Consider the following 12,873-nt stretch of genomic DNA (forward strand, 5'->3'; position numbering starts at 1 on the left):
GTTCTGCTCAGTAAATTACATTTACTGTTAGCTGCCTGTACCCTAGTCATTGAAATGCTTTACAAACAGCTCCCTGTGTTGCCATTGCCTACTGTGGACTGTTGGGCCTTGGCAACAGCCAGAGAAACTACATCAGAGACAAAGATTTCAACTGCAGGCCACATGATGTCTAGCCTGAAGAATTTCTATACAACGACATGCAAAAAGAGAGGGAAGTGTTCTTCTTTATTCTCTCCCACTGTGTCACCAATCAATTTGTACATTAAAAACACATCATATTGTTGATGATAGACAGGGCTGGGCCACGTGACCCGCACACAGACGTACTGGGTTGAATGGCGCAGTGTTGCTTTACTCTTTGCCCCCCCCCCCCCACCCCGCTCATAAATAAAAGAAAAGGAGACTCCTATAGATCGGCTCGAATGGAAAGCTACATTCCAGCCAGCTAATGAGTTCAAGGTAAACATCAAAAACACACTTCTGTACATCTGAACAAGCAGTCGTCTTAGAATACGACAGACATAGGCTCTTTGAATGTTATATTTACCGACACACAAAGCGTTATGATTTTATTACGTGAGCTTCAGGTAAGCAAACAGTTTTAAGGGTAATGCAGCCCCCCTCCACCTCAGGCTCTCGGTTACAATGCAACTTAAGCTTGGCGTCCAAGAATTTACTTCACATTATCAGCCAGATCGAGGCAGCCAACGCCACTCCTAGTTATAAACACACATAAAACCTCTGGCGGCTGGGGCTGAGCTACTTACTTCATTACAAAAAAAAGGAAAACCAGCATCTAGTTTTAGTGATAGACGGGCAAGTCATTCTGTTGGGTTTCAATATCACATTTTCGATTGGCAAGGCGTTCCTGTAACAATGAAATTGAAACCTTTCCGCACATGCAGACCGTGTTAGTCTAACCTAGCTGACCGCGTGATGGCATTTCCCCCCTCAGTGTTTGCAATTCCACGACTTAATGTTTGCTCCGCGCACAGTATCTCAAACCAGAAGCTGAGGCCTGTAATTTTACAAAGTTCCTCCTGTGCCATTGAATAGCCCATTCAGTTCCATCCATTACATTGACTTTGGAGCGTTGCTTATTTTACCTGCACAAAAACATATTCATCATCTTGCTAAAAATCACTTAGATATAAAGGTTTACAAGAGAAATTACAAAGTGAGAGGCACTGTACCTCGCCTATGCCTTTTCTAAAATAATCACCAACCTAAAGCCAGACACAAGCGCTCCCTTTTTAAAGGGGCACAACTAATAAAAGAACTGAACCATAAAAAACAAAAGGAGCTTATAAACTTAAATAACAATATTATTCCTAGTGTCGACTACACACGCCAGTTCCTGCGGTGCCCACCGGTCGCAGAAGCCCTCGAGTGTAGCGGATACACCGTGTGCTCTTTCTCCAGGGCCACCCGGGTGTGGACAAGACCACGGAAGAGAGGCGGGCAGCCAAGAGTGACCCCCCCATGGGCCGCGCCCAACCTGGGCCTGTAGATGGCCACCTTGGACAGGGCCCAGGAGCAGAGCGCGAGGAGATCCTCCGACCTGCCCGCCGCCCCCGCAACCCCCCCCGCCCCCAAACCACGTCTGCACCAGGGTGCCTGAGCAGCTCACAATAGCCCAGGCCAGCATTAGCGTCCGAAAATACAATCCATCCTGCCGAGTGCGCGTCAAAGCTAAGCCGGCCATGATCTTACCTTTCATGCTGTTCATGGAGAGCGAGCGATCCCTGTCCATCACACCGGCCCCAGGTTTGCTGCTGTTGTCTTTCTGGCGGGCCACCGCCACTGCAATCCCCACAGGCGGATGCCTCACTTCCACCTCGCCCTGCGCTCCGCACCCTTCTCGCCCGAATGATTTTGCGCTCTCGGGCCTCTCTGGGTCTCTCTTGAGTTGCTTGTTCAGCTGCTGGAGCGGCAGGTGCTGTATCTTTGAAACGCCGTGCTGACCGGAGTCGGTCTTCATGTTCCCCAGCCCACCGAACGGGCTCTTCTTGCCACTCCCAGGCCGCCCCGCCGTCTCTTTAGCAAAGCTGCCGCTGTACTTTATTAAACTTTGCATAGCCGAAACCTCACTGGGATTGCCCACCGCGGCCGATCTTTGAAGGCTGGCTGGGTCCAGGAAGGCCTTCTTTTGTTCCTCCTCGACTCTGCTCCCGTGGCTGTGCTGTGCGGCCAAGGCTGCCATTTGAGTGGTTGCATAGGTTGCCATTTCGAATGGCTTCCATTTTGGCTCTGGAGTTCCAGAACGCTTCAGTTGGGATTGCTCCAAGTGCAGCCTCGCGACATCTACCCCGTTATAAGCTTTACAAGAATCCTTCAAGCCGGACCGTGGGAACCGATCCCTCTCTTGCGTTCGGTGATCGACTTCAAAACCTGATCTCACCAAGTCTTTTGACGCGGCACTACTCGAGTGCAAGTCTCTAGTTTCCGAAGGACTAAGGCCTGGCTTGTTCAAAAACAGGTCGGAGGTCATGGGCCTCTTTATTGCTAAAGAGTTGGACCTAATGACTGAGCCTTCCTCCCTCGTGTTTTCTACCCTTTTGATATCTGCATGTGTAGGCAAATCCGGTGCAAGCACTAACCGGGAGGTATCCACCAGCGTCCTTTCAGAGGGGGCCTGCAAAACGCCTGCTCGGTCGCCAGCAGTTCTGTTGCCATCCTTGTCTTTATTTTTGTCACTTTTATTGTCTCTAGCCTGAGAAGCTATCTGAATGGGCCCATTTCTGTCCTCATAAAACCCAACCGAAGGCACAAAGGTAGGGGCAATCACTTTATGTTCCTTTCCTGGCTCCCTGGCAGTGGGGTATATGGTGTAGATACTGGAATGGACAGGAAGAGGAGGGAATGTGCTCGAAGATGGCATCCGGGCGGTTTGAGACGGGTGGGGTGATGGGCAGCCACAGGAAACATGCAAAGTGCCGACTGAAGTCGCCACGGTGTCACACTTTCGGGTTTTTTCCGTGTGAACATGCAGCAAAGGCCTCATGTTCTCATCGTGCTTAATGGAGTCTTTGGAGCATCTGTCCGGTTCAGTGCCGGGAAGTCTCAACGAAGAACTGGAACCACTGTTACAATTACTGAGAGACAATGTCTGCAAAGGGTTTTTAGACTTTGGGTCTCCGTTGCCAATACCCCGGTTTGGAGAGTGATTGGTAAGAATTGTAGAGAGATGCTCGCCGATCTTGATGGGTTTGTCAAGAAGATGTATCCTCCTATCATTATCAGTCCGTATGTCTTGTGTGAGGTCCACCACACTCCTTGGCCTAGATTCTTCCCGGGGCTTGTCCTTCTCCTTTTTAGCCATGTTTATGTTTACCTCAGTCCTATACATTTTCTCTTTAGAGTCTTTCGTGAGATACCTCTCAGATTCTTTCGCACTTTTGTGAGGATGACATATTTCCTTTTCTCGCAGGATGGAACCTGACGTGTGATTAGATGTCGTCCTTGAGATGGCGGCTTGAGGGTGTGTTGTGCCATGAAGGGCTGATTGTCCCGCATGGCTGTGTAAATAATATCCATCTGCAATAAAAATGAACAGATACACAAATGTTAATCCAACAGTGACGGCAACGATGTCCTGAGTCTTTCTCGGATGTGCAGAAGTCCTGGTTTAGGTTAGTCAGTCCTTCCGGGTTCAACGGGTGCACAAGTGAAATCAAAACACTCAGTAGGCCAGGCCGCGTCTGCGGACAGAGGAGCAAAGTGTTTCAGGTCAATGAGTTTTCATCACGGAGTTCTGATGAAAAGGCCATCGACCTGAAACGTTAACTCTGTTCCTCTCTCCACAAATGCTGCCTAACAGCAACATTTGCATTTATGTAGCGCCTTTAACATAGCAAAACGTCCCAAGGTCCCTTCACAGGAGCGATTGTCAAACTAAATTTGACACCGAGCCACACAAGGAGATATTAGGACAGGTGACCAAAAGCTTGGTCAAAGAGGTAGGTTTTAAAGAGCGTCTTAAAGGAGGAGAGAGAGGTAGCGAGGCGGGGAGGTTTAGGGAGGAACTTTCAGAACTTAGGGCCGAGGCAGCTGAAGGCACAGCCGCCAATGGTGGAGCGAAGGAAATCGGGGATGCGCAAGAGGCCAGAATTCGAGGAGCGCAGAGATCTCGGAGAGTTGTAGGGCAGAGTGGTTCCAGCACCTTCTGTAGTTATTTTAGATTTCCAGCATCCGCAGTGTTTTGGTTTTTGTTTCGGTGTACAAGTGATTTCTGTTTGTCGGCCTCTGATTATGCTGCTTGAGCCCCTTTGTACCAATTCTGTGCGATCCAGCAGGGACTGGCTGCTGAGTTTTTCCTCTCTGGGGTAAACATCCACGCTCTGCTTGGAGCCTTTTTATCATTGATAGGAGTGGTAAAAAAATGTGCAACTCGCAATAAGCAAACATAAGGGGAAAAAATCTTTTGCCTATCCTCCCCATCTCTCCAGAAAACATTGCCTCTTGCGGGGCTTTGGTATTTTGCCCGCGTGGTCAGTCTTGATGCGAGAACCCGGGGACAGTGAGTGTCAGACAGCTATTCGACTGTGGGCCGGCATGACAACCAAGCCAGATCTGGCCCTCACCCGATGTTCACATTTGCGCACTTGTGTGGCTCGCTGGATAGCGGTCAGGAATGGGAACCGAGGATGGTTTCTTCCCCTCCCCTAAACCACGGGCACCCAGGCTAATTGTAGTACAGTACTGTGGCTGCTTCTCTGGCTGAGGTCAGCCAATTCAGCTTGGACAGGGAGTGGGACCTGGGACCTTCTGGTCTGTGTGGTTTAGTACTGGCACCCAACATGGCGCCTTGAACCGCTAGGACAGCGGAGGAGATCACTATAGAAGGGGATTTGTAGACCTGTTGTTACATCTGACGCGGTGGGTGAGATATTGAGGCTCCCTGCTCCGGTGTAAAGGGGGGGCGGTAGTCCCCCGAAACGGTGGGGAATGACTTACCGCTCCGTTCCTGCCATTGCTATGGATGCCCCAATCGTCCCCCAGCCCTACTGATAGGCGGCCGGAGCCAGGCGAGTAGGTGCCTTTGAATATGCAAATCGGGGCCCTATAACATTTTAGGACAGTCCCAACTGGCCGCATCCACTCTGCTGGCGGTCCAGCCGAAGAGGAGCCCAAAGGCTAATCTTACTTATAGAGCTCCCCTGGGCTCCACAGAAACCAGCCTGTCTGGGCTGCCCAAGGCTGGAACCCCCCCCCCCCCCCACCCCTCTATATTCTTCCGGCCTGGGAAAGCCGGTCAGCCTGACCAATATTACGGCGTCCTACAAGCTGGCGGCCGACCCCCGGGCTCTCGTTTACCACCTGCTGCCCGCCGGCCAAATACTAAATGAGGCTTGGCCCTCAAAATAGGCCGGAGCACTCGGGTGGCTAAAGTCCGAGACTGGGGGCGGGAGGGGTTGCAGTGGGGATGGCATTAATCTACTCCGATATTATAAAAGTTATCAATCCTCAATGGCATGCACCACTCTATAAAAAATATTTATAAGTGTGATTTTTTAAGTGTAAGACACAAGGCTTTAATTCTTTAAACAACTTGGACTTCTAGTGAGAGCAACCAGATTTAAAAACTGCTCCAAAATGTCTTGGGCAGAGTCGGACACCCATCTCCCAGAACCAACAATTCAAATCCTCGCTCAGCAGGCATTCCAATTTGAGCTGCACTAATTGGGAAAGATTCTATTCGTACTCAGCCAGGCTGCTCAACAGATGGCTGCGTTCCTCTCGGCAAAAAAGTAGACCTCTTATCGTGGCGTGGCATTGATAAATGACCATGGATAAAGTTCACAGCGCAGATGATTCCACTCTCCTGGCTGAAGGACATATGAAATACAGGAGGCAGCTATAAACACGAGCTTATCACAGATCTTTCACCAAAACCGGCTCCTGTGTTTCAATATAGTGGAACACAAATTTCCATTTCCCTCCTTGTCGGATTTACTGGGAAGGCTCACGTTTAGTGCACTCCTTTATCTTAGGATGTGCTGTAACAAATGACTAACCAAGGATACCTTGCGTCCTTAAGCTGCCTGACCAACACTAAGTCAGTGATGGATGCGGTACATTTGCTTTCATACCAGCAGTTAGGTTGCTAATAAATCTCCTGTCAATTTTGAGACTTCGGAAAGAGAAGTGCAGTCAATTCCAGAAAAATTCATACTTGATTGAAGTGCACAGATCCATTGCAATGTACCGAGTGAGTTCCCAATCACTCTTGCTACGTTTGTAGAAATACTGATCAAGGCATAAGGGGTAGAAATTGGTATGCGTTGCGCCTGTTTACTGGGCGTAATACGGGTCGCAAATCATACCGATTTGGCAGTGGGGCAGCCTGCGCCCAATCCGGGCAGGTGTTGGTCCCACCTGAATTTATGGGGACCCATTTGTTTAGGCACCCCAGCAGACACCTAAAACGGGCGTTCGGTTCCATGAATATGTAAATTAGGGGTGTAACACCTATTAAATGACCCCCTTTCCAGAATTAGTCAGCGATGCCTCACTCAGGATTATTCAGGCACCAACAAAAAGTAAGTTTAAATTTTTTTTTTTTTAAAAACCCTTCCTGGGGAGCCAGGAGTGCTCTCTGACTCCATAGACCTCGCGATCCAACCTCCCCAACTGGGACTTAACCTGGGGGAGAGGGGGTGGGGGGGCCGCTGCTGGCATAGCAACAGCCCAAAATTGACGTCCGTTTTCGCTGCCGAGCTGCTTGGGGATGCGCAGCAGGCGTCCTCAGCCTGCCGGTCTAATTCAATTGAGGCACAATTTCGGGCAGGCCTCGGGCCTACCTGTTCCGGCGCAGTGATCATTCCTTGTGCCCAGTTTGCACCAGCGGGAATGGGCTGTGCATTTCTCTACTCCATAAGACTCACCTCTTAACGATATACAAAAACACCACTTTGCTCCAATTATCAATTCCTTCAATATTTGGGGAGTATAAATGATGATATAGTCTACGAAAATGTCACCTAAGGATGTCTACACAACTTAAGTCTAATTTTGAATGGAAACAGAGTGGAGCAAAGTGCTGGAAGTTCTCAGCCGGTCTACGAGAAAGATAAGTGAACCTCAAGGGTCCCAGTCGAGATGTTAACCAGTCATTCTCTTTCTGTTGCTGACCCATCTGTGTGGTCTTTAGCGTTTAATGTGTGGTTTTTTTCTTTGTTAGTCTAACTTATTTTTCCTTTACCTCATCTTCTAAAGAGGAGAATTACTCAAAATGAACATCTGATTCAGTGGCGAAATGGGAAAAATATAACTTTAGTGAACGCTATCTAACATCGGAAGCGACAACCACGGCGCATTTTTAATTTGGAAAGTAGGCGAGAGATCATTTCAAACTACTAAGTATTTCTCACCAAACCCGGTTCATGGTACAATTCCAGTGGATCTGCACTTCATTCGTGATAGCATTTGCTCTGGAGTCAGGTTTTTATGAAGGCAAATCGAAACATTCTGAAGTAAAATATCTTAACAGATCTTGGCAAGTGCTCCTGTTGAGAAACAACAGACTCTACTGCACAAACACACCTGGCCCCTGGGCACACTATCATCTGCATAAACACCCACATTAGCATCATTCTTAACAGAACACAAAGTACCTATAGTAAGGTGCCACTGCTCCCTGCAGAGGGAATTCACAACTGACCCATGCAAAACCTTGAATAGGTTTCATTCTAAAATAATTCATTAACAAAAAAAAAGTTTTTAGTAGGTCAAGCAGATCATGGGAAGACTTTGCCGAGTTCAATTCTTTTTTGGCTTACGGCCTTATATTAATCCTAAAATTATACACCAAACATATATATATGGAGGAATCAGAAAAGGCCATTTGCTCCCCTTGGTCTCCTCCTTTAAACAGACCTTGCACCACCCGCACTAATGTAGTCTCTCCCCAACTTGTTTAATCTCCTGGGGAAGATGTGACTAAGTGCAGGTTTGGCTTCCAAAAATGTCAATGCACTGTTAAATTCTCTGTGACTCCTAGTCCCCAAGGTCATTGAGCAGGATCTCCAGGGTATCAATCTAACATTGCAATCCGTGTCACTCAACCCTGACTGGTTACATTCCAGCGATGAGATTTCCAAGGTAACAAAAGGACTGGACCAACAATGTCCCATGGTGATCCATTTGATTATTTATATACGTATCAAAATGTGTATCTTTATATTCTTCAATTCCATTCTAAAACACAGACATACAACTCCTTGTAAAAGGAATTAAATGAGCTTAGTGTTAACTACATGGGTTAGGGTGTTGCGTCACACATCTACTACCCTACAGGAGGAAAATATCTTTTGGTCTAGAGGACTCAAGACTTGCCAGTTGTTTGTTTGAAACTTCTATTTATGTAGCTATAAGTAAATGATCTGCTTAATCCATGATTTGCAGCATTTCAAGACTTAGATTGTCCCCTCTTTCAATCCTCCTTTCGCCAATGTAAGTGACTTACATTCTCTCGGGCTCCCGTCATAAATAAGAATTTTAGATGTTAGGTCATTAATTTGTTAATCTAGTCCGGGTGCTTCTTTGCTACATGGGCCAAAGCTTCTTAAACTCTGACCTCAGTTCAACACGACAGTCTGCAAGACTAGAATGATTGCATTGGACTCATTAACCAATAATAGAAGGTGCTGTTCATCAAACATTGTTTTTTTGCAGATGTAACCAGAAGTGAATGGGAACGAATGACATTGAGCAAGCGGGCTGGGTCCATTATTCTGCCATTCCGGAGTAATTCATAAACCAAAACATTGTCCGATCAAAGCACCAATGGGCCAAGCACCCCAATATGAGAATAGCTCGATGGGACAAAGGAGGGAAACAACGAAATGAGGGGACGCCTCAACAAATAATAGGCACTGACCTTTCTGAGATTCGAACAGGCTATGCTGGCTGAGCTGGGCGAGAATGGGACTGCCACTGCTTGGGTGTTCCAAGTGACCGAGGGGAATATAAGGAGAATAAAGGCTGCTTGGCAAGTGTGAATAACCTGTAGAGGTAAAGAACAACATTTTAGTCATACATTAAATGGTACACATCACTCAAATCTGACAAAAATGTATTTCAATTTCACATTATACCAAATATTGAGTAGATATTTTGAGAATCAGGTTCGATTCCTATTGTGAAGTTCTGATCCTTTAAAAGTTAAGGAAAGGAAAGAAGTTGCATTTATATAGCGCCTTTCACAACCTCAGGATGTCCCAAACGCACTTTACAGCCAATGAAGTACTTTCTAAGTGTAGTCACTGTTGTAATGTGGGAAACGCGGCAGCCAATTTGCGCACAGCAAGCTCCCACAAACAGTGACGTGATAATGACCAGTCTGTTTTTAGTGATGTTGGTTGACAGGATAGATTTTGGCCCAGGACACCGGGGAGAACTCCCCCTGCTCTTCTTCGAAATAGTGCCGTGGGATCTTTTACGTCCACGCAAGAGAGCAGACGGAGCCTCGGTTTAACGTCTCATCCAAAAGACAGCACCTCTGACAGTGCGGCACTCCCTCAGCACTGCACTGGGAGTGTCAGCCTAGTTTTATGTGCTCCGGTCTCTGGAGTGGGATTTTTTGGGACTGTTTCATTCAGTGAAATATTTTCAGCACCAAAGATTGAGTCTGCAGCAAAACAAAAATCTCAGTTAAGAATGCCCTGGGTTTAATACAAAACAAAAACTGTGTCAAAACTGTTCCATTTTTCTGGGTTTTCTTATTTTTTTTAAAACAGGAAGTGATGGAAAGTGACTTCCCCCCCCGAGTAAAGCTATCTGAGGCAGAAATGCAAAATGGAGTGAGCTATTTGACGGAAGCATTTCTCTCAAGCTATAACTCTTCAGACTGTTCACGGTCATACAATAAATGGGTTGCAGTTGCCTCCAAAATGTTACAGTGGTAATTGGAGGGGTTTCTTTTTTTGGGGGGGGACTGCAGAGGGGACTCGAATCAATGAAGCAGATAATTCACAAATTGTTCCCTTCCCATGCACATGACAATTACATTAACATGAAGCTCTTCAGTAATACAAATTAGGCACTTTGTCAGACCTGCCAATAGACTGAGCTATCTGCAGTGGGGCCCAGATGCTGGAAGGAGGGGTACAAGAAGGCTAAAAGTTCAAAGGTCGGGTCACTGGGCTTAAATAAGTATTAACAAGGGTCAGAGCAAATGTTTAACATCAACCCATTTCCAAAGCTACGTGCAAGGAAGACTCAACAGAGACCCTGCCTTTGTTCTCAGTGGAACTACTTGTAGGGGTTTACAAGATCCATCTCGTCAGTGCGTGGAGATACACCACAGGCTCGCAAACAAGAGTTTGCGCAAGTTGGGCTTTTGCTGGTGCGCCATCTTCACTCGCTCTTCAAAAATAAAAATCTCTGAGTAACAGGTTAAAAACAACAGCCAGCCTTACCGCGCTCATTAATATCAACACACTAAATGAAAGCATCCCAGTGCCCCTTCGGCAGATTCCAAATACCAAAGCAAGGTTGATGGCTGAATCCAACCAGCTTGGATCGAGAAACCGCAGGAGCCCTCGCAGGTTCCAGTTCCGAGAACCAGAGGCCGCTTGGCAGCTTTCAGGTGCACCGGGTGAATTTTATAAAACACTGGTTAGGCCTCAGCTGGAGTATTGTGTCCAATTCTGGGCATCACACTTTAGGATGGATGTCAAGGCATTAGAGAGGGTGGAGAGGAGATTTACTAGAATGGTACCAGGGATGAGGGACTTCAGTTATGTTGAGACACTAGAGAAGCTGGAACTGTTCTCCTTACAGCAGAGAGGGTTAAGGGCCGATTTAATAGAGGTGTTCAAAATTATGAAGGGTTTTGATAAGGGTAAATAAGGAGAAGCTGTTTCCACCGACAGAACTGTCGGTAACCAGGGGGCACAGTTTTAAGTCAATTGGCAAAAGAATCAAACGGGAGATGAGAAGTTTTTATACACAGCGAGTTGTTATGATCTGGAATGTACTGCCTTGTCAAAAAGGGTGTGGAGATGCTGGTGTTGGACTGGGGTGAACAAATGTAAGAAGTCAAAAAGGGTGGCGGAAGCAGATTCAATAGTAACTTTCAAAAGGGAATTGGATATATATTTGAAACGGAAAAATCTGCAGGGCTATGGGGAAAGAGCAGGGGGAGTGGGACTCATTGGAGAGCTCTTTCAAAGAGCCGGCACAGGCACGATGGGCCGAATGGCCTCCTTCTGTGCTGGGTCATTCTATGAATGGGCGTCGAGCAGCTTCATTTGATATTTGGTACAAAGTAAAGTTGCAGTTGGGCGCACTGCCTCTTGCGAGTAGGATGTCACGGCACATCATGACCAGCAGAGGCCAGGCCCATTGTCCAGTCAGCAACTGGGTTGATAATTGATCCATAGACCAACAAAAGGAGGGCCGGTGTATAATCAGGTATCTCACGCAGAAAAGGACGGTTTAGTTTACAGGGAACATGATAGGATTATATACATTGTGCAGCAGGTAGCTGGCAATCTTGGAATGTGATACCCCAATAAACATGCTCTTGTCAATACCGCGCAGTAAACTGGGGACTATGGCTGCCAAAGAATTTTCCTCCACACACACCGCACTTTCCATCACCGGAACTAAAAATTTCCATCAACTGAGATTCTACTATGAGCCCGGCCCTTTACAAAAAAGAAAAAACAAAATACGAAATCATCTGGGAAGTTTATCTGGCTTGAGGTCGCTTCAGGGTTGTGCGGCCTGGCATCATTCGGACAAAACCAACTGAACCCTCCCCTTCTCCCCAAAGTGCTCTGCGCTGTCGGGCTCTGCTAGTCTGTGTTCCGGCCACTCCGGCTCCAGGCAAAGTACAGCTCTCTGTACATCGGAACTAGAACAGGCATCAAATATGTAACATCTGCTTAGAGACAGGGGCAGCCCTTGCGTCCGCTCTTGGCTGTCGGATTCAACTACTGAAAAAAGAAACGCTAAGCCGGTCTTGTTCACTCTTCTATTAATAAAGGAAATTTTTGCCGTACAAATTAGCATGCGTATTACTATTTTTTTTTAAAGAGGTTACTTAGCAGTCAGTGGTCACATAAAACTTCCCAGAAAAGAAAATCCATTTCTCTCACGACATTAGCTTGAATCCCCAAGTACAGGTTGTAAATTGTGCGGTGCCAGATGTGCTGTACATTGTCACACAAATCAGCAGCTCACGAAGGCAACTATGAAATTTGCAGTTTTACTGATGATTTTAAGGCTCCGCCGATTAAATGCTAATTTAAAGAGGCCTGATCATCTGGGAGAGTGCTTTGCAAACACAGGCGTTGACCAGTGTGTCATCGGCCCCCGCAAATTTTTTTCTGCTTAATATATTAAGTGAGGCTACAATAACGTATCGCTGCACTTTCTCACAGCTTTTTTGGTGAGATACAGCCTCACGCAGAATCATAGAGCGCAGAAGAAGACCATTCGGCCCATCGTGCCTGTGCCAGCTCTTTGAAAGAGCTCTCCAATTAGTTCCACTCCCCACGCTATTTTTCCATTGCCCTGCAAATGTTTCCTTTTCAATGCACGTGCTACCACATGGAGTAGTGGAGGCGAAAAGCAATAGATCCAGGACAAAGCAGCTCGCTTGATTGGCACCCCGTCCACCACCTTAAACATTCACTCCCTCCACCACTGGTGCACCGTGGCTGCAGTGTGTACCATCTACAAGATGCACTGCAGCAACTCGCCAAGGCTTCTTCAACAGCACCTCCCAAACCCGCGACCTCTTCCACCTAGAAGGAGAAGGGCAGCAGGCGCATGGAAACACCACCACCTCCAAGTTCCCCTCCAAGTCACACACCATCCTGACTTATAAGTATATATCGCCGATCCTTCATCGTCGCTGGG

General features: G+C 47.1%; 1 protein-coding gene across 10 annotated transcripts in view; it reads right to left on the minus strand.

Annotated features, from left to right (window-relative positions):
* The window catches only part of tnrc18 (trinucleotide repeat containing 18), a 198,495-nt gene that overhangs the window by 88,955 nt on the left and 96,667 nt on the right, over positions 1-12,873 (minus strand). For all 10 annotated transcript variants that reach the window (XM_086000340.1, XM_086000338.1, XM_086000339.1 and 7 more), the window contains 2 exons: positions 8,882-9,007; positions 1,714-3,537 (listed from right to left, as the gene is read on the minus strand). In XM_086000340.1, coding sequence (XP_085856466.1) covers positions 1,714-3,537; positions 8,882-9,007 — 1,950 coding nt within the window. The remainder of the gene's footprint in view (positions 1-1,713; positions 3,538-8,881; positions 9,008-12,873) is intronic.

The sequence above is a fragment of the Somniosus microcephalus genome, chromosome 11, assembly GCF_052327205.1.
Source record: "Somniosus microcephalus isolate GS21.2 chromosome 11, FLI_Smic_1.0, whole genome shotgun sequence".
In the NCBI taxonomy this organism is placed as follows: domain Eukaryota; kingdom Metazoa; phylum Chordata; class Chondrichthyes; order Squaliformes; family Somniosidae; genus Somniosus; species Somniosus microcephalus.